The following is a 19186-nucleotide window of genomic DNA, read 5'->3' as shown; positions in this document are numbered from 1 at the left end:
ACCTGAGGAGTAGAATTAGAGCAGAACAACACAGAGAACCCTGACATGAAGGGTATATTTTTTAGTTTAAAGGATAACTTGAAATTTCCATTTTTTGTGTTAAGACACATTCATTTTGAGTGTCCATTGCTTTAAGAGCATTGTGAATTTATTTTAAGCTTTGATCCCACCCTTTTGAGTGAGTATTTTGATTTATTGAGTTACACAGCGAAGTGTATTCTGCATTTTACTTAAATCCTGTAATTTCATTTAACCTTTATTTATTAGTAAAAAGTAAAAAGACATTTCATCTAGCAATTCATTATTTCATTGTGATATTCTTATTGGGTTAAAAAGATACATATCTACAGAATATTTACAAGGGTACTCATAACCAATCCGATTATAAAGACTGCAGTTTTATCACCTTTTAATGATAGGAACTCAGGGCGCCACATATTTAGTGGATTCACAAGTTTCGGATGTCTTGCCAGTAATGTAGGCAAGGGGGCGCTACAATGAAAACACCCTCCGTGTGTGCTGATTGCAGCTCTGTGATAGTCCGATGGAGAACACTCATAATCTCTTTAGTATTAGCGCTGGGAGGCACATAAACAGCAGTGATGCTAACTACAGTAAACTCCCTAGGCAGGTAGAAAGGTCTGCAGTTAAAAGCTCAATGTCCGGAGAGCAGTAGCTGGCGACAGATCTAGCATTTTTACACCAGTTGTTGTTGATGTAAACACATAGTCCACCCCCTCGGGATTTAGCGCTGAGTCCGCTGTTTTTGTCGGCGCAGAAAATAGCGAGGACCTCCAGGCTAACGGCATTGTCTGGTATCGATGAGGTAAGCCATGTCACCGTCAGGATGAGAGCACAGCAGTTTCTAAACTCCCTCTTTGAAGAGAGTTGTTGAAAGCTGTAGGTGATCTATTTTGTTGTCCAGTGAGCAGATTGATGGGAGCTACGTTTTTTGTAGGGGTTTGCTTTTAGCTTTGCTGTTAGCCCGCCTCAACAGCCGCGCGTCCGCCGCCTGTCACATCGCCTTCACTTGCTCCTCCTCCGCCGTGTGCTGCTCGGTGAGTCCCCTGCTTTGTGGGCCTTTGGGACTTGTGCCCGAAGCTACATAAACAATCTAAATTAGTTGTAGTTACGAGTCCAAAAACACTTGATGACCATAACTCCAGCAGGCACAGGTGGTCATAACTGGATCGATGTAATAATTGTAGCGTGCTATATTTTGGTAAATTTTGTAGAAATGCTCGCAGGTTGTCATAGAGTCATAGCAGCCGCAGCCACTCAGGGCGCTGCCATCTTGGTTCAAGATGGCTCTGCACCTGCCTTTCTACTCCTCCCACACAATATAAAGGCAAGGCACAAGTTTCAAACCATGTATTTCTTCTCTGTGATGTCACTGGCGCTGCTTTGCGAGAGCATATGCTAACTGGGTTTTGAGAAAGTTCTCCTTCCTCCAACATCATTCCTTCAAAGAAGAAAGCACTGTGCAGCTTTGAAATCCAGCTGTGTGAAGCCAGCTGATTTCCAACTTTTTTTTTAATTTCCTTTATTTAACCAGGTAAACCTCATTGAGATCTGGATCTCATTTTCAAGGGGGACCAGGGCAGAAATCTGCAAAACACTACAACCTGGTTACAAAAATAAAACCAATACATATGCACAAATATAAAACGATAAAAACTATTTAAAAGCAGTGACACTGTTTCATAGAAGCTTGTTGTCTATCTTTAAGAACCGCTCGAAATAAGTCCAATGAAATAGTTTCCAACATCTTGAGCTCAGACTGGAGCTGATTCCACGCTGTAGGAGCCAACACACTAATTGCTTTCTTTCCTTTATCAGTTCAAACACGAGGAACATCTAGAAGGATAAAGACATTTGAGCGTAAAGAATGTGAACTACTAGATCTATGCAAAAGAGAGCTTAAGTAAATTGGTGCTAGTCCGAGTAGAGATTTATATATCAGGATTATCAAATTATTGTTTCTCCGAACACTTAACAGAGGCCAATCAGCTTTTGCATATAAATCACAATGATGTATCAAACGTCTACTACCAGTTATAAGCCTTAAAGCACAATGATAAACAGTATTCAAAGATTTCAGACATTTGGTTGAAGCATTCATATATAAAACATCTCTATAATCCAGAAGTGGCAGGAATGTTGCTGCTACCAATTTACTTCTAGCTTTGAGTGAGAAACACGGTCCATTTCGATAATAAAACCCAATCTTCATTTCCAATGTTCGTAATAGATTTGCTATGTGACTTTTAAAAGAAAGTTCATTATCTAGAATAAAATCAAGATATTTATAATTACTAACCAACTCAATTTATGCACCTACTGCAGTGGTAAGAAATAGAGGGATTTCTGATAGTTTAGCAGAGTGTAAGAAAACCATTGCCTTAGTCTTATCCACATTCAAAACCAACTTCAAAGTTACCCGTCACTGAGAAGCTGTGGACTCTGCTACCCGTCTATGAGAAGCTATGAACTCTCACACATGCCTGTCAGCTCCTGCATCCTTCACCTCCGCCTGGTAACAAACTCTGGTTCTCCATGTCATCACCATCCACTACCTGCAATAAACTGTCTTAAAACCTACTCTGTGTGCGCGTGCTGTGTCTGGGTTCATCCAAGACAAAATCATGACAGTACGGACCAGTCAACGGATGAACCCGAGTACACACAGAGCATGATGCAGGAGCTGGCAGGATCCGCTCCGCCTTAGTCCGAGCTCTCCGTGGGTGCCTTCGCCTGTGGTTCTGCTCCGCCGGAAGGATTTGCTCTGCCTCGGCCCGAGGTCTCCGTGGGTGCCATCTCCTCAGTTCCCAGCGCTCCTTAGGTTCTTATTCCTGGTTTTGAGCTTTTCACACTCCTTAGCTTTGTTTGGTTCGAGCCTCTTAGTTTTTGTTTTGGCCTCCGTTCCCTAGTACTTGGGTTTATCTGTTCCTGGCATGTTAGACGCCCTCTGTCTCCTGGTGTTTTAGTTTCCTTGGTTCCCCGCCCTCCGTTCTTGTTCCCTGGCGTGTTAGGACGCCCTCCATTCTTGTTCTCTGGCGTGTAAGGACGCCCTCCGTTCTTGTTCTCTGGCGTGTAAGGACGCCCTCCGTTCTTGTTCTCCGGCGTGTTAGGACGCCCTTTGTTCCTGTTTTCTGGAGTTTTAGATGTTCCCATTTCCCGCGCGCCCTGGCGTTCTCTTCCCTCACGCCCCGGCGATCTCTTCTCTAACTAAGAATCTGTGGTTAGGCTAGAAGATTGCAGTTCACAAGCAAAAACCATCAAACAAGAAAGAGCTAGAGCAGCTTTGCCATAAATCTCAGTGGCAAGATGGAGTGAGCTCATGAGCCCCTTTTACACTCGTCTTGGTCAGGCTCTACTTGGCTCCACCCACTTTGGAAGCATTTTGAGTACAGTTTGTTTCCTACCGGGCTGGCTTTTTTCATCCCTTTTCAAGAGTACAGCCGATCAGAGCAGTCTGATGGTTCAGATTTGTTTGGTGAAGTGACCAGAGCTATGGTATTTCTTGGCATCACCAGCTACACACAAGATCAGTAATGCATCACCAAACGGGTGTGGTTAGACATCACTTTCCATGACATGACCCTAGTACACCCTATCTACATCTGCACTTTAGACACAGAACCTTTTATTGTGGGCCAAGATCTGTTAAACAGTTTAGCTCCATTCATTGACAGCCACCATGGTCATCCTTGGCCCCAAGTGGGGCAACCATTACTTGCTCTGAGCAGACAGGCCTCGCCGGCTTCTGAAAGCGACAGGGTGTGCATACTTGATGCACGGATTGGCACAAGACAACTCTCCCATCCTTTCAGCATTGTGGAGAATTTACATCTTCCAGTGTTTGTTGGCGCTGATCTTCTGGTATGGCTAGGTGCACAGTTGGACACTTGTAAGCAGGTCCTGTGGACCCAAGTTCACGCGACCCTAAGTTTCTTCCTGGGCACCCCTGAAGTCATGTGGTCAGGGCAGACCATCCCGCAGGTTTGCCAGGTGGCTAGCCTAACAAACAGGCTAATGCCACCACAGATTGTAGGAGTAGCAGTCACACTAGCCTTCATGAAGGGCCAACAAACACAGAGTACACTGGTTTTCTTTCAACCGCTTTCTTTCTTACGGGAGTCAAAGGCCACAAGCCAATTACGTTGTGAACCACTTGTTCTACACCTTTCTTTCATTTTCATTTCCTTGGTTCAAAGTTGCAAACCTGATGACCAATGAATGTATTGATAATGATGATTGTAAGGGTTGCACTATATCTTTGTTATGAATGTGTGTGTGAATGGGCAAATGACTAAACTGTAGTGTGAAGTGCTTTGGAGGTCGTCAAGACTAAACAAGGTCGTCAAGTGCTAAATAAGTACAAGCCATTTACCATTACTTGTTATTGTTAGCCTTTCATAGTGTTGAGGAAAATAGCTTAGTTGTTATATTAATCAGGCAGTTGTATGGAGCATAATAAAATAAACCCCCAGGCTTAAGGTATGTCTCTCCTCTGTTGCTGGGTAAAGATAACATGCAGTTGAGTTTTATGGCAGAGGGGTAGGCCATTTGGCTTGACCCTTTGCAGAGGAGATGAGTCTCTTTGTTGTAAGAGCAGATCACACTCCTCCCAAGCATGGGAGGGACACAGCCTTTAAAAGATGTATTCAGACTAGGGAAAGTTAGACAGAACTTTTTACATCTCCAGGATGTCAGCTGGTAAAGAATACAACAAAATGGTAATGTAAAATTATGTCTCCATTCGGAATTCCTAATAAATTAAATATGCATATTACCATTTACCTCTGATCAATGTTTTTTCTCATTTACTGTCAAATCTTAAACCGGGGTAAAAATGGGCCTTCAGAGTGAAGCAGGATTAGGCCAGTACTATTAAATTAACAATAGCCAATTGGAATGATTAGCTATAGTTAGTCCTGCCCAGGCTAGGACATCTGGCCCAGGCACAACAGATGTTTTCTTTCCTTTTGGTTGATGATCAGAACTGCATGAATACCGAAGGACTACTAGAAAGACTGTTAGGTTGTCTCACTCATGCAAAACAGATTTTTGTCACACCGGAATGGACTTGGTTGTACCCTTAAAGACTGTGACCAGCATCCCACTCTTCAAAGCTAAAGAGGGGTATGTTGTGCCATTATGACGTGACAAATTGCAACTCCCAGCATGCAACTCAGGGAGGTCTTGACTTTAAAATTAATGTTAATTCATGTTTGATCCAACTGGAAGCTCCATTATCTTCCAGGATCCACTCTGGAAGATCCGCTCATTTTTGTTTTGGCCAAACATATAGTCGCAGAAGCGCCCAGGGAATCATGTTTCCTGCCCTTCAGTGAACTCTGCCAATCCTATGTGAGACTCCGGCAGAGACTGACGGACGCTGGGTTGTGCAGACATTGTAATGGTTAATGTTGATGTCAATAAGATTCCTAATCAAGTGTGAATAAATTAAGCATTGCTACCTCTTAATAAATCCATCTTGGCTGATATGACTTTTATTTGTTTTCTTTTCCATGTTCTATTGAGTAGTGTGTTCTAGTATTTTATTAAGCAGAATATTTACTTCAATGGTTGAATTGAATGGTCTCTAAGAGTTACTGAAGTATCTCCTTTTGAGTTAATAACTGAATAAACTGAGACATTTTCATTGGCTTGTGATAAAGGAGTAATGGTTAAAACTCCAATTGCAATTATAATTAAAGTTGTCAACGTTTGCTAGACAAGTCTAACCAGACAACAACTGGTTAGATAACCCTTTTCCGGCATGAATAAGTTCATTACTGCTGATCAATAAACCAATTGTTAGTACTTATCATTGCAGTCTTATATCCCTTGATCACAACCATTTGAAATAATTTTCATTATAGCTATCCTTTGATTTTGAATGATTTACTATTAAATTGTAATTGCCAAATAATAATCTTCATAATCAAACAGGCGTAGTTGCATAACAGCAGAGTAGGGCCAAAATGTGATGTGAACAGACTGCTGTTCACTGATTGGTGAACGGTGAGAAAAGTTAAACCGAAGTGCAAGGACATTAATATTAAGGACCACCATGAATGAAGTGGGCTAAACTGAAATATAATTGTACTATTTACAAACCATGAACCACGCCTGAAAGAAACAAAATAAAATAAAAAGGACTCTTCAGTATTCTATAGACAGATGGGAGCACTGTATTTTATAACCCAAATCAGATCCACAGATTTTGCGAGGCTTTCACTCATTTTACACACACTGAATGCTAATTTTGTCTCTAAAAAGTGTTTAGTTAAAATGGCTGGATGTGGGGCTTAAGCCACCTCTGGAGGCATTCACAACCTTCTGGCTATACTGGGTCTGTGGAAAACCAACACGAGTCGAGTGAAGTAAAGCATAGACTTATGCAAAGCGACTAAAAGCTGGAATTGCTGCAAATGGTGGCTCTACGAAGTACTGACTTGCATAGTTGTGCACACTCAAGTTATGTTATTTTGACCTATTTGTTGTTTACTTCACAATAAAAAAGTACATCTTCTAGTTTGTAGGAATGGTTGTCAATAAAATGGTGCAAACTCTCAAACAATCCAAAGCATGGGAAATGCTAAAGGGTGTGAATGCTTAGAGGCCACTGTACATGGAATGCTCTGCCGCTATGCCATGCACTAAACCCGATAAGTGTAAATAACATCAATAGTTAGTTATACTTAAGGAAAGTGTTTTTGCTTCAGAATAAAGCCAGTATTTAGAACAAAAATATATATTTATTTTAGCATTTAATTTTGGTTCATTCTCAAAATTGTGCAGTGACTTTTAAAACAAGTTTTCTTACTACTGAGTTCAAGAAAAGAAAGAACAGAAAGTTGAAATGTGATCAATTCAAACTGCTAAATGTTTTGTGTTCATGCAGTTTGTGTTGTTTACCTGGAGAGACTATAGAGAGAGACAGTGTAAGACAAGAAGAAAACAATTACAATGTCAGTTTCCATGTTATTAAAGTCTGTCAGACATCCATCTGTAGTATGTTTAGAACAACACTTCTATCTTTCATAGTAGAGGAATGAAAAGCATTTTTCTGAATGTTTATCAAACATACCTTGGGTCATTCCACTTCCTACATTGTCATTGGGGCTGAAACCATTCTGGGTGGTTTGTGTTCCCAAGTCCACCATTTGATGGAGGCGGAGCTTACGACAATAGATGGATGCCGCCTCAGGCTCTAAAGCAATGATCAACTGTTCTGGGTTTTCACGTGACACAAGAGCAGACTGTATAGAGGCAGAAGAAACATAAAATATGATTAATAACAATCAGAACATCATTATTAACCTTTCATCTAACATAACATTCAGCATAGTATATTAACTGACAATTTTATTGCTGTTTATCAGCATGTTCGAGTGTTTAAAAATGTAAACAATATATATGAACAGGTGAAATAAATTTTTTTTAATATAAAGGCTAAGGGAGTGCTCATAACATCTTTTGAAAAAAGTGGGAATTACTAGTTGTTACTATCTAGAAGGCCGGGTGGTTTAAATTAATTAGTAATGCTATATCTTGGCCCTCTGTCCAGACCAGGCAGCACTCCATCACCGTGAAGAACAAATATCCCCTTCCACTCCTTTCCTCCGCACTCGAATCTGTTCAATCAGCCACCATATTCACAAAACTAGACCTCCGCAATGCTTATCATTTAGTTCGGATCCGCCGGGGGGATTGAAGACGGCATTCAAGACTCTGCTTGGCCACTTCAAATATCGTTCAGACACCGCTACGCCCCCTCAGTGTTCCAAGCCCTCGTCAATGACATCCTCCACGACTTCTTGAACCTCGTCTTTGTGTACCTAGATGACATTGTCATTTACTCCCAAAACCGGTAAAAGTTGCCGAAGCCGAGGCAGCTCCTGCTCTTCCTTGGCTTCGCCAACTTTTACCGGCGCTTTATTAAGGGATACAGTCTGATCAGCGCTTCCCTACACGCTCTCACATCACCAAAGATCCCCTTCATCTGGAACACCGACGCCAGCTCCGTGTTCAACGGACTCAAGAAAATATTTCTCTCAGGCTCCCGTCCTCATACACCCAGATCCCACCATGCAGTTCACTGTCCAGATCGATGCCTCTGACATGGGTGTGGGTGCGGTCCTTTCCCAACGCTCGGACCTCAATCAGAAGCTCCATCCCCGCGCCTTCTTCGCCCGATGTCTGACCCCCACAGAACGAAACTATGACGTGGGAGACAGAGAGCTGCTGGCCATAAAACTCGCTTTGGAGGAGTGGCGTCACTGGCTCGAAGGGTCCGAGCAGCCCGTAATCATCTGGACGGGTCAAAAAAACCTTGCCTACATCCAAACCGCCAAACGTCTCTACCCCATGCAAGCCCGCTGGTCCCTCTTCTTCTCCTGCTTCAACATGTCCATTTCCTACCGCCCTGGCTCCAAAAATCTGAAACCAGATGCCCTGTCACGCCCTCAGCCCTCCAGACGGCCCAGCTCCTGCTTAAGCACGTTTTTCGCCTGCACAGCATTCCTCAGGACAGTCTGTCTGACCATGGTCCACAATTCATCTCACGGGTGTGGAAGGAGTTTGCCTCGGCCCTTGGGGCCAGGTACACCCTCACCTCTGGGTAGCACCCGCAGACCAACGGTCAGACAGAATGGCTGAATCAGGAGCTGGAGTCCACCCTCCGCTGCCTAACATCCTCCAACCCAACAGACTGGAGCAAATTTCTCTTGTGGATTGAATATGCCCACAACAGCCACACCTCCACCGCCACGGGCTTTTCTCCTTTTAGGGTTTCCCTAGGCTACCAGCCTCCTCTCTTTCCCGCAGACGAAAGACAAATCGCCGTCCCCTCCATCAAACACCACATCCGCTGCTGCCAGCAGTTCTGGTCCCAGACCACCCAGGCCCTCCCGAACTGCTAAGCAGATCCCAGAGATACCAGCGAGTCTGGCTTTCAACTCAGAACATCCCATCCCAGTCCGCCCGCTGCAAGTTAGCTCCCCGCTACACTGGTCCCTACGAGATCATATCCATCATCAACCTCACAGTCGTGTGTCTCCATCTCCCTCCACACTCCCGAGTCCATCCTACGTTCCACGTCTCCCAAGTTAAGCCTGTGCTCTCAAGCATGTTTCATCGCTCTGGATCCCGTTCCAGGCGCTCCCTCGTGTCCAAGTTAAGTCTCCTCACTCTCGCTCCATTGGTATTACCAAGCCGGGCTGAGGACCTCACCGGACCTTCCTGGTTCCTCCAGACCATTACTCCGACCGGCGCAGCTCGGACCCCGCTTGAGCTCCACCGGCCCGCCCATCAGCCACTCGGTCACCTGCTACCATCACTGGGAGTCACCCGCTGAGTCCGTCTCTCTGCTCCACTCTCCCCGGCTAGGTTCCCATGCACTGTGATAAGTTCTCGCCTTACTATCGCACCTCCCGTTCTCTGTGCACTGTCTAACCCCCTTCCTCTCGCCTTCAGATAGAGCGAGTCTCAGTCTCAAATCTCTCTCTGGCACTGCTTCATCGTGATTGATCCATACATTCACTCTGTACAACTATGTGTTAAAATAAATGCCTTAAACGGCTCTCTGTCTCCCGAGTGTGTTCTGCATGTGGGTCAAATACGTCAAAACCATGACAATATTTAGCTTGAAGTGAAAATAAATGAAATTTCAACTATATAGAAATAACCTATAATGTATTCTGAATATATTTGAACACTGGGAGAGTAAGTACAAACATGCAACATTGAAATTTCAGTAGCATTTTTAATTCAAATCCTAGTGACACATATTTACGTCCATATTTAAGGTTCAACATCAGTTGTTTATAAGAATTGAAACAAAACCTATTCTCAGCCCACCTTATAGGCAGCTTCCCTCATGAATTGCTTTGCAGGCATTTTCCAGATCGCTGGCACAGTGATTACCCATCTCACATTACTGTTGTCAAATTCACTGCCGGTTTGATCACTGAGCTCCTGCAGAAAGAAGAATAAAATAAAATAAACATGATGATTAGTCCTGTGCTAAGAGAAATACTGATAATAATCCCGTGTTCAAGAGAGGTTTAATACCTCTGTTTTATATTTCACGATAAGACGTTATGCTGTAACTATGGTTCTGTGAATTCCTTTGATGACCCTGGACCCTTATATGACAGTAAACAAAGTGGATATGTTTTGTGCTCTGCACTGGTCGAGACTTAATGCAAACAAAGTCACATGCATGACATATAGCCTACCTAAGTCTCGCTATTATTACTAGCACCTGGGAGGCTACACTCGGTCTCCTGGGATCTCACTGAGGAGTGTAACCGGCAAATATCCAGCAATTCACAAAACCATTGTTTCAGCATAACTTCCATGTAGTTTCATCCCATCCTGACTGCCAGTGGTAGTAAACAAAATGGATAACTTATGCCAGCATGTCATAAAAACACCCCTTATTGCCCACCAGGATGTAGTCACATGCAGTTACACATTGGGAGCGGAAGACAGCCTGGACTGGGATGCCACACCTTATCATCTTTCTGTGACAACAGGTCCCATCTCACTGGAAGCCATCACAGCTTTCTGTCCAGCGGTGGTGCAGTGTCGGAAATCGGCCATTTGGGAGAAACAAGAAGAACCCTGAGTCAACAAATTCACACTAAAACCTTCTGATTGCCAGACAACTACTCTACTCATTAAGCCACAGTTGTGGTGGAGAAAAGGGTTCCATGTGGGATGGGCAGCCATGCCACTTCCTCCTAGTCAACACTCCCTGAACTCCAGTGGAGGAACTTCATTGGTTTTAATACTCGAGGGCTTGGAGTCCCGACCCCAGAGATCCAGTGGGTCAAAAACTCTGGAATAGAGGCCGTCACAGCCATCACATGATCCAAAATCCCCCTCAAATCAAACAGGGGGTTTTGCACTTGATGCCACCTGTTCTTTCTCACAGAGTAGCAAGATCCTTCAATTAAGCCATGAGTCAGAGCCTCTGTGCAGTGACCTGCAACCCAGCACTTGGCACACAGCTCAAGGTCGTCCTCCACTTGGAATGGTCCAGCCCCAAGCCAGGAAGACTGAGTGAGAACCACAGTATTACTGAACTGCGAGATCGCCTTCCCTGAAGACACTGTCTAGAAGACACTAGATAATCTGAGTGAGAACTATGATATTTTCAAAAATCAAGATGGCCAAAAAATGCTGGTGCCAGAGCGTAACGCTTGACAAATTCTAAAATACAAGGGACATATGCTTGAGATCCCATATGCATAAAAAACACTACTCTTCGAAAGATTGATTTGATACTCAAAGTAAAGAAGAGAAAATAAGAATGTCAAAACTTGGCAAAAAAAGGAGTGAGTTACCAGATGACACATCAGCAAAGGAAACCAGCTTGGAGATGTGCGCTGGTGGCGCCGATGAAATTTCCGGAATACTGAAGGAGCTCAAACTTTTTTGAACTGAAATTGCAGGGAAATTTGGTGTGCTAAGGAAAGCGGTGAGCAATATGAAACAGAACTTTGAACAATTAAAAACAAGAATGGATGAAGCCGAAGCGAGGATTGCGCTTAATGAGGACCATGTTATGGATTTAACAAAAGTGGTTTCTCACTTAATGCGCAAGCAAAAAGGTCTGGAGGAAAATGCGATGAACTGGAAACCTGATCAAGACGTAATAATCTGAGAATATACTCAGAACTGGAGAAATGAGAAGGAGGAAACATGATTGAGTTCATTCAAAAACTTTTTCATGAGCAGTTAAACATCTGGGAAAGGATTACCATTGAAAGGGCACTTCGCGCATCACATGTGTCCACGGGGCGCATGGGCTATACCATCATTGTTTCCACAGTCATGTGGAAAAACAGTGGGTGTGACAGGCAGCATGGTCCCAGAAGGCTATTTGGGTGAATGATCAGCCGTGTAGTCTCCATCAAATAATATCCTCTGAAGTGTTTAAGCAGCATGCGTATAGGAGCACGATGAAGCAATTAAAGGAGCGAAAAATAAAGTCTTGCATAGTGTATCCTGCAAAACTCAGGCTGTTTCTACAGAATGGAAAGACACATATTTATGATAATCCACAAGTAGCAGCTGAATGTTTTAAGGAATATGGCATAGCAATGGAAGTTCAAAAAAAGTAGTCAGACTGGGAGTCAGCTCTGCGGGCTGGCAGCCCTTCCTCAGCAGTAACAAATGTGCTCCTGCTGGAGAAATAAGATATTGAATTTGAAAGCAAAATAGAAATGGATGGATCATTTTCCTTAGTTCATTTGAACTGCAGAAGCTTGAATTCAAATTATAACAAAATGTATGATTATTTAAAGACAAGAACACATTTACTTAATCGCTCTTTCTGAGACCTGGTTAACTGATGAGAAAGGAGCTGAATTTCATTTTGATTGTTATAAATTGTTTTATGATAATAGGATCAATAAAAGAAGAGGTGGAGTTGCTTTCTATATTAGAAGTGATCTAAAATGCAAAAAAATTGAATGCATGTCAAGTGTAATAGAAAATTTTATAGAATGTATAACTGTGAAGATTGAAATAAAGAAGCAACAAAATGTCATTGTTTACTTGCTTATATAGAACTCCAGGCTCAGTATAAATGCATTTACTTGGAGCAATTATTAGATGGGTTGAATGATAATAAAATGGTGGTAATTTGTGGTGACTTCAACATAAACCTTTTGAATGTGTCTAATCATACTACTAGCTCAGATTTTTTAGATCTTCTATTTAGTAGATGCCTTTATCCAACATTTACCAGGCCTAGCATAATAATTTCTAGTTCTGCCACATTAATTGATAAATTTTTTTTAAATGTGCGAGACAACAATATTAAAAGTTTAAGGATGATCTTGTGAAGGAGCACCGTGATAGTGTTTACAATGCAAACTATGTAAATGAGGTGTATGAATTGTACTTACAAAAATATCTATGGCTATATAATGAAAATTGCCCAATAAAAATGTTGGTGGGAAAAAAAGATGTAGCAATAAACCTTGGATAACGAAAAAGTATAATAAGATCTTGTAAAAAGAAGCTTTATCAAGACTTTATAAAGTATCAAACAGAGAATGCAAACAAACAATATATAAATCCTATAAAAATAATCTTACAGTTGTAATGAGACATGCAAAGAAAGATAACAAAAATTTGTTATTGGAAAGAAAAGATAATATTAAAGGAATGTGGAACGTGTTAAGGATAATATATACAGTAATAGGATTTATAGTCAACCATCCTATTTGATTAATGAGCAGAATGGTTAAGGCCATAGATAAGTCATGAAAAATAGCTAATGAATTAAATTTTTTTTCCCCTCAATGTTGGCCCGTATCTTGACTAATCAATTCCATCACTGAGTAATGACAGCTGGAAAGGTGAAAACAAAATGATGCAATCCCTATATTTTGGTGAAATCAGCGAGAATGAAATTGTTGCCACTGTCTAAATTAAACAGTAAAAATTAATGTGATAGTGATGATTTAGATATGTTTATTCTCATAGAGACTATACATTGTATTAGCAGACCACTAAAAGATATATTTAATTTATCGTTTAATACTGGTGTCTTTCCACATAAAATGAAGGTGGCAAAGATTATCCCACTCTTTAAATCTGGTCATAAACACAATCTTAACAATTACTGGCCTATATCTATGCTCTCAATTTTCAAAAATCTTGGAAAAGTCTTTTGTCAAAAGATTAGATAATTTTATAGAAAAACATTCTTTATTAAATGACAATCAATTTGGTTTTACAAGCACTCGTTCAACAGCTTTGGCATTAATGAAAATCACAGAAGACATTACCACATCATTTCTAAACAAAACACATACAATTGGAGTTTTTAATCGACTTGAAAAAGGCTTTTGATACACTTGAACACAGCATATTGATAGCAGAATTACATATAAACAGAATAGGAGGTTTACCATTAAACTGGGTTATTTAGAAAACAGACAACAATATGTTGAATATGTGGGACATAAATCTAAGTACAATTTCATGTGGGATCCTCAAGGCTCTGTACTGGGGCCTAAACTTTTTATATGTAAAAATCTGTGATGCATCAAAGATATTGCATTTTGTTCTCTTCACAGATTATACAAATATTTTTGTGTCTGGTAGTACCTTGGAAAAACTATTGAAAACTATTATGCAAGAAAGGGTGCATGTACAAAAATGATTTATCCAAAATAAAATATTAAATTTAAGTTAAAAACAATTATGTTATTTACAAATTCAAAACGCACCGGAAATAATTTGAATTGAAATGGCATTAGTATTGAGAGGGTATCTGAATTTTGATGAGAAACTGAAATGGAAGTCTTATATACCATATGTTAAAAAGAAAATGTGTAAAAACATTGCTGTTTTGAGTAAATTGAAATATATTTTAATTTATAAAGCAATAAGAATTCTTTATTGTTCTTTGATTTTGCCATATTTAATGTAATGTGTGGAGGTATGGGGCAACACATATGCTACTAATTTGATGTCTTTATTTGTTGTACAAAAGAGGGCTATAAGAATAATTAACAAGTTTGCTCCAAACGAGCACACTACAGGAATATTTAGGAAAGCAGGACTACTAAAACTGAAGGACCTAGTTGTATTAACATTATTTGTTTTGCATAGAGCAAAATATGGGCTATTGCTATCTGGTTTGCAAAACCATTTTCCTGTAAATAGTTAAACAAGCAGAAGAAAAAATACTTTGAATATCCGTTGACAAGGACCACAATCAAACAAATGTGTGTTTCTATGGCTGGAGTGAAACAATTTACAAATTAAAAATCATCAAATCTTATGAAAAGGGTTATTTAAAATAATATAAAAAAGAAAATTAGACGTATGTGTATTTCATGTATAGATTTGTATACATGTACATACAAACACAGACAGACATATTGCATCTGAAATGTAAATTTTTTGTATGTTTTCTTTTTGTTCTCAAGCGTATAAGCGATGTGTTCTGATCTGTTTTACATTTTCTTTTTGAAATATGAAAGGGGTAGGAGTTAATAAGAATTGTTCTTGTTCCTACTCGTATTCTTTTTTTTCATGGAATGTGTTGTTGTCATTGTATTTATTGTATTCATGTATTGTGACAGCCATACTTAGTATTACTACGTTACTATAGAAAAAAATAATAAAAAACCAAAATGGCTCCTGTCATGATATTTTTTTAGGATGAACCCGGACACAGCACGCACACACAGAGCTAGTTCTTAGAAGAGAGTTTATTGAACAGAGTGGATGATGGATGACGAAAAGAACCTGAGTCTCTTAACTGACGGAGATGTAGGGTGCAGAAGCTGGCCGGCAGGAGGAGTGCAGAGAGACTGACCGTGAGGAACTCTGGAGCCGAAGACTTGAGACCAGGACGGGGCATCTGAGCCGAGGGCTTGAGACCAGAACATCAGAGCCGAGGGCTTGAGACCAGAACATCAGAACCGAGGGCTTGAGACCAGAACATCAGAGCCGAGGACTTGAGACCAGAACATCAGAGCCGAGGACTTGAGACCAGAACATCAGAGCCGAGGACTTGAGACCAGAACATCTGAGCCAACAGCTCACCAGGAGTTGAGAACAGAAGTCGGAACAGAGCTGAGCTGGATCTAGGCAGTGACTGGAACAAAAACAAGCTGAAGGAAAGTCTATTGGCTGACTGGAACAAAAACAAAGTTGAAGTCGTCTGGCTGACTGTAACAAAAAACTGAGCTGACAAGGATTCTGGCAGAGACGAAGCGGGAGTGAACACTATGGACCGGCGACGAAAACAGACAAGAGTCAAACAAAAAACAGAACACAGGGGAACCAAAAGCCAAGAACACGGAGGACCAAAGGCTAGAGAACACGGGGAACCAAAGGGACTAGAGAACACTAGGGAACCAAAGGGGCTAAAGAACACAAGGGAACCAAAGGGGCTAGAGAACACAGGGACCAAGGGGCTAGAAAACACAGGGACCAAGGGGCTAGAAAACACAGGGAACCAAGGGGCAAGAAAACACAGGGAAACCAGGGGTCAAAAAGCACGGAGGAACCAAAGAGGCTAGAAAACTCTGGGGAACCGAAAGTCCAGAGAACTCTGGGGAACAGGCGAAAGGAAACACCAGGGAGACATGACAGGCGTGCACCAACGCCAGGGGGGAAGAACGGGCGTACGGAAACGCCAGAGGGAAGGACGGGCGCACGGAAACGCCAAAGGGAAGGAACGGGCGCACGACAGCGCCTAAGGGAATGAACGGGCGTACTAAACGCCAAAGGGAAGGAACGGGCGTACTAAACGCCAAAGGGAAGGAACGGGCGTACTTAAAGCCAAAGGGAATGAACGGGCGCACGACAGCGCCAATGGGAAGGAACGGGCGTGCCTAACGCCAAAGGGAAGGAACGGGCGTACTTAAAGCCAATGGGAAGGAATGGCCGTACTTAACGCCAAGGGGAAGGAATGGCCGTACTTAACGCCAAGGGGAAGGAACAGCCGTACTTAACGCCAAAGGGAAGGAACAGCCGTACTTAACGCCAAAGGGAAGGAACGGGCGTATGACAACGCCAGAGGGAAGAACAGGCGTAGGACAACACCAGAGGGAAGAACAGGCGTTCTGAAAACACCAGGGCTCAACAACACACGCTGGAGCACGACAGGCCTATAGAAACGCCAGAGGGAAGAACAGGCGTTCTGAAAACACCAGGGCTCAACAACACACGCTGGAGCACGACAGGCGTATAGAAACGCCAGGGGAAACCCGCCGGGGCGTGAGGGAAACGCCGGGGCGAGAGGAAAGAGAACACCGGGGCGCGAGGGAAACGCCGGGGCACAAGGGAAGCAGGAACTTCTAAAACGCCAGGGAACACTAAATCTAAACGCCAGGAAACTAAACACCAGGGAACCAAGAAACCTAAACACCAGAGAACTGAGGACGTTCTAACATGCCGGGGAACCGAGAATAGAGGACGTCTAAACACGCCGGGGAACCGAGAACAGAGGGCGTCTAAACACGCCGGGGAACCGAGAACAACGTAAACACCAGGAACTAGAGGGTGAGCTAGGCAGCGACAGGCCAGGCGCGCCAGAGGGCACATACAGCAACTTATAAGCACCAGAGGGCTCTGGCGGCGACCTGCGTGCGCTGGGCAGCGACAGGCTGGGCGCGCCAGAGGGCTCAGCCGGCGACTAGGAACGCCGGAGGGCTCTGGCGGCGCCTAAACAGGAGAACAACAAGAACTAAGAGGGCTAGGTGAACTGAACAGAGACAGTAGGGAAAGTCAAAACAAAATAAAACTACTTTAGGCTAGAGGGAACTAGACTAACCTAAGCAGGGCAAAAACAAAACAAAGAAAGCGGGAAGTAAAGCGTAGGGACCATGAAAGCGCAGGGACCTTAGAAAGCGCAGGGACCTTTAAGAGCGCAGGGACCTTCAAGAGCGCTGGATCCCATCCAACGCAGGAACCCATACGGCACAGGAACCCAGACGGCACAGGAACCCAGACGGCGCAGGAACCCAGACGGCACAGGAACCCACACACATAGATACTAAGGGGATAAACAAACAAAACTAAATAAAAACAAATACAGAACTAAGACTAGAACTACAAAACTTGACAGACTACAATGCTAATACCGGAACTACAGGGCTAGACAGGGACTACAGGGCTAGACAGGGACTACAGGGTCGAAAGCCGGATCTACGGGTCTAAAACTGAAAAATCAAAACAAGACTGGTAAACTAGGAAAGGAACCAAAGGCTAAAACAAAACTATGAAACAAAGCAGAACAGGGAGATGAGGGCAAGTACAGCTAAACTGATGAAAAATTAGATAACTAGAGCTAGAAATAAGAACACAAAGCAAAACAGGAAGTCTAAGGTAAAAACTGGAACTCAAAAACAAAACTCGGAAGACTAAAAGCTAACCTAGAACTATAGAACCAAGCTGGAAATACAAAAAGCTAGATAAAACTCAAATACTCAAAAGAAAGAAAACCCCAAAATAACCCTAAAACACCCAAAAATCCTAAGTAAACCAAAAACTAAGGTTGAGCCTAAACAAATGAACAGAAGGCGGAAATAATTCTTCTAAAACAGTAAAAAAATATATATACAAAAGCATGGGCGTAGGTTTGTATAGGGACCATAGGGACATGTCCCTACCAATAATTCGATGTGAATAACATGTTTATAATTTACAATACATCGTTGTTACAGCAGTCGCTTATTTTCCTCTCGCAGCTCCGCTGCTTGGCGGCGGCTGCTGCTGCAGCTCTGTCTGCCAGCCTGCGTGTCCAGTCGGTCTTTCCTGTCGCTTTAACTTAGCAGCGCACGTAACTGTGCTGTGTGCTGTTTAACTCCACTCTCATTGGTTGTTTTGCCTTAAGTCCCGCCTTCTCTCTCCCTGGTTGGTTGTTTTCTAGTGCGTGCATGTGCGTGCATGCTTGCAGCGCGAAATTTAAATTTAATTCACACTAGAATACTGCGGTTACTACAACGATTAAAAAAAATATATTATCCACGCTATAACACGCGATAGAAGAAGCAGGAGAGAATAGTTTTCATTTGTGGAACTTAAGAAATGTAAGTAACCAATGTTAGCATCTTAAAATAATATTTAATTCTGAAGTATAATACATTTTATCAACAAAAATATTCAGTGTCAGGCAGGAGTTCTGAAGACTGCTGGAAAAATCGACAAGCAAAGAATGTAAGCTTTCAAAAAATCCCTTTAAGGCGGTTCAGATATAAATAGCAGGTGTTATTAGTTTTATAGAGTATAACAATACGAGATGGTGCCTAAACATTGCTATTTTTTGTTTAGAAAGCATAATTAGGGTTCAACATAATAATAGTGCTATTTAATTATTTCTACTTTTGGAAATAGGATAAAGTACAAACAGAGGAACACATTGGTTTGATTTTACATAGATTTCCACACAGTCCATAAGTAAATTAGTACAAATAATAGTGTCCGGTAAAAATGCTTGAATCTGGCTGTTTATTTTGGAGCTTATTACATTACGGATAAGATAGTGTTATATTTTCTTTTAATAATTGTTAAAAGCGATTTTATATTTGAATAAACTTAGGCTCATGCTTAGTGTTGTGATTGTAGATGATGCCACCAAAAATGAAAAGAGACATAAGGAGCTATTTTAACACTCAGACAGTAAGTATCATAG

General features: G+C 42.0%; 1 protein-coding gene across 5 annotated transcripts in view; it reads right to left on the bottom strand.

Moving 5' to 3' along the window:
• Positions 1–19186, bottom strand: part of hspa12a (heat shock protein 12A) — a 183724-nt gene that overhangs the window by 74136 nt on the left and 90402 nt on the right. For 3 of the 5 annotated variants that reach the window (XM_036130634.1, XM_036130632.1, XM_036130635.1), the window contains 3 exons: positions 9871–9987; positions 7100–7271; positions 6928–6936 (listed from right to left, as the gene is read on the bottom strand). In XM_036130634.1, the coding sequence (XP_035986527.1) occupies positions 6928–6936; positions 7100–7271; positions 9871–9987 (298 nt within the window). The remainder of the gene's footprint in view (positions 1–6927; positions 6937–7099; positions 7272–9870; positions 9988–19186) is intronic. The other 2 variants (XM_036130633.1, XM_036130636.1) reach the window with 1 other exon arrangement.

This window comes from Fundulus heteroclitus, unplaced genomic scaffold (assembly GCF_011125445.2).
Source record: "Fundulus heteroclitus isolate FHET01 unplaced genomic scaffold, MU-UCD_Fhet_4.1 scaffold_37, whole genome shotgun sequence".
Taxonomy (NCBI): Eukaryota; Metazoa; Chordata; class Actinopteri; order Cyprinodontiformes; family Fundulidae; genus Fundulus; species Fundulus heteroclitus.
The sequence above is the reverse complement of the archived record's forward strand: the minus strand, read 5'-3'. Positions and strand labels throughout refer to the sequence as shown.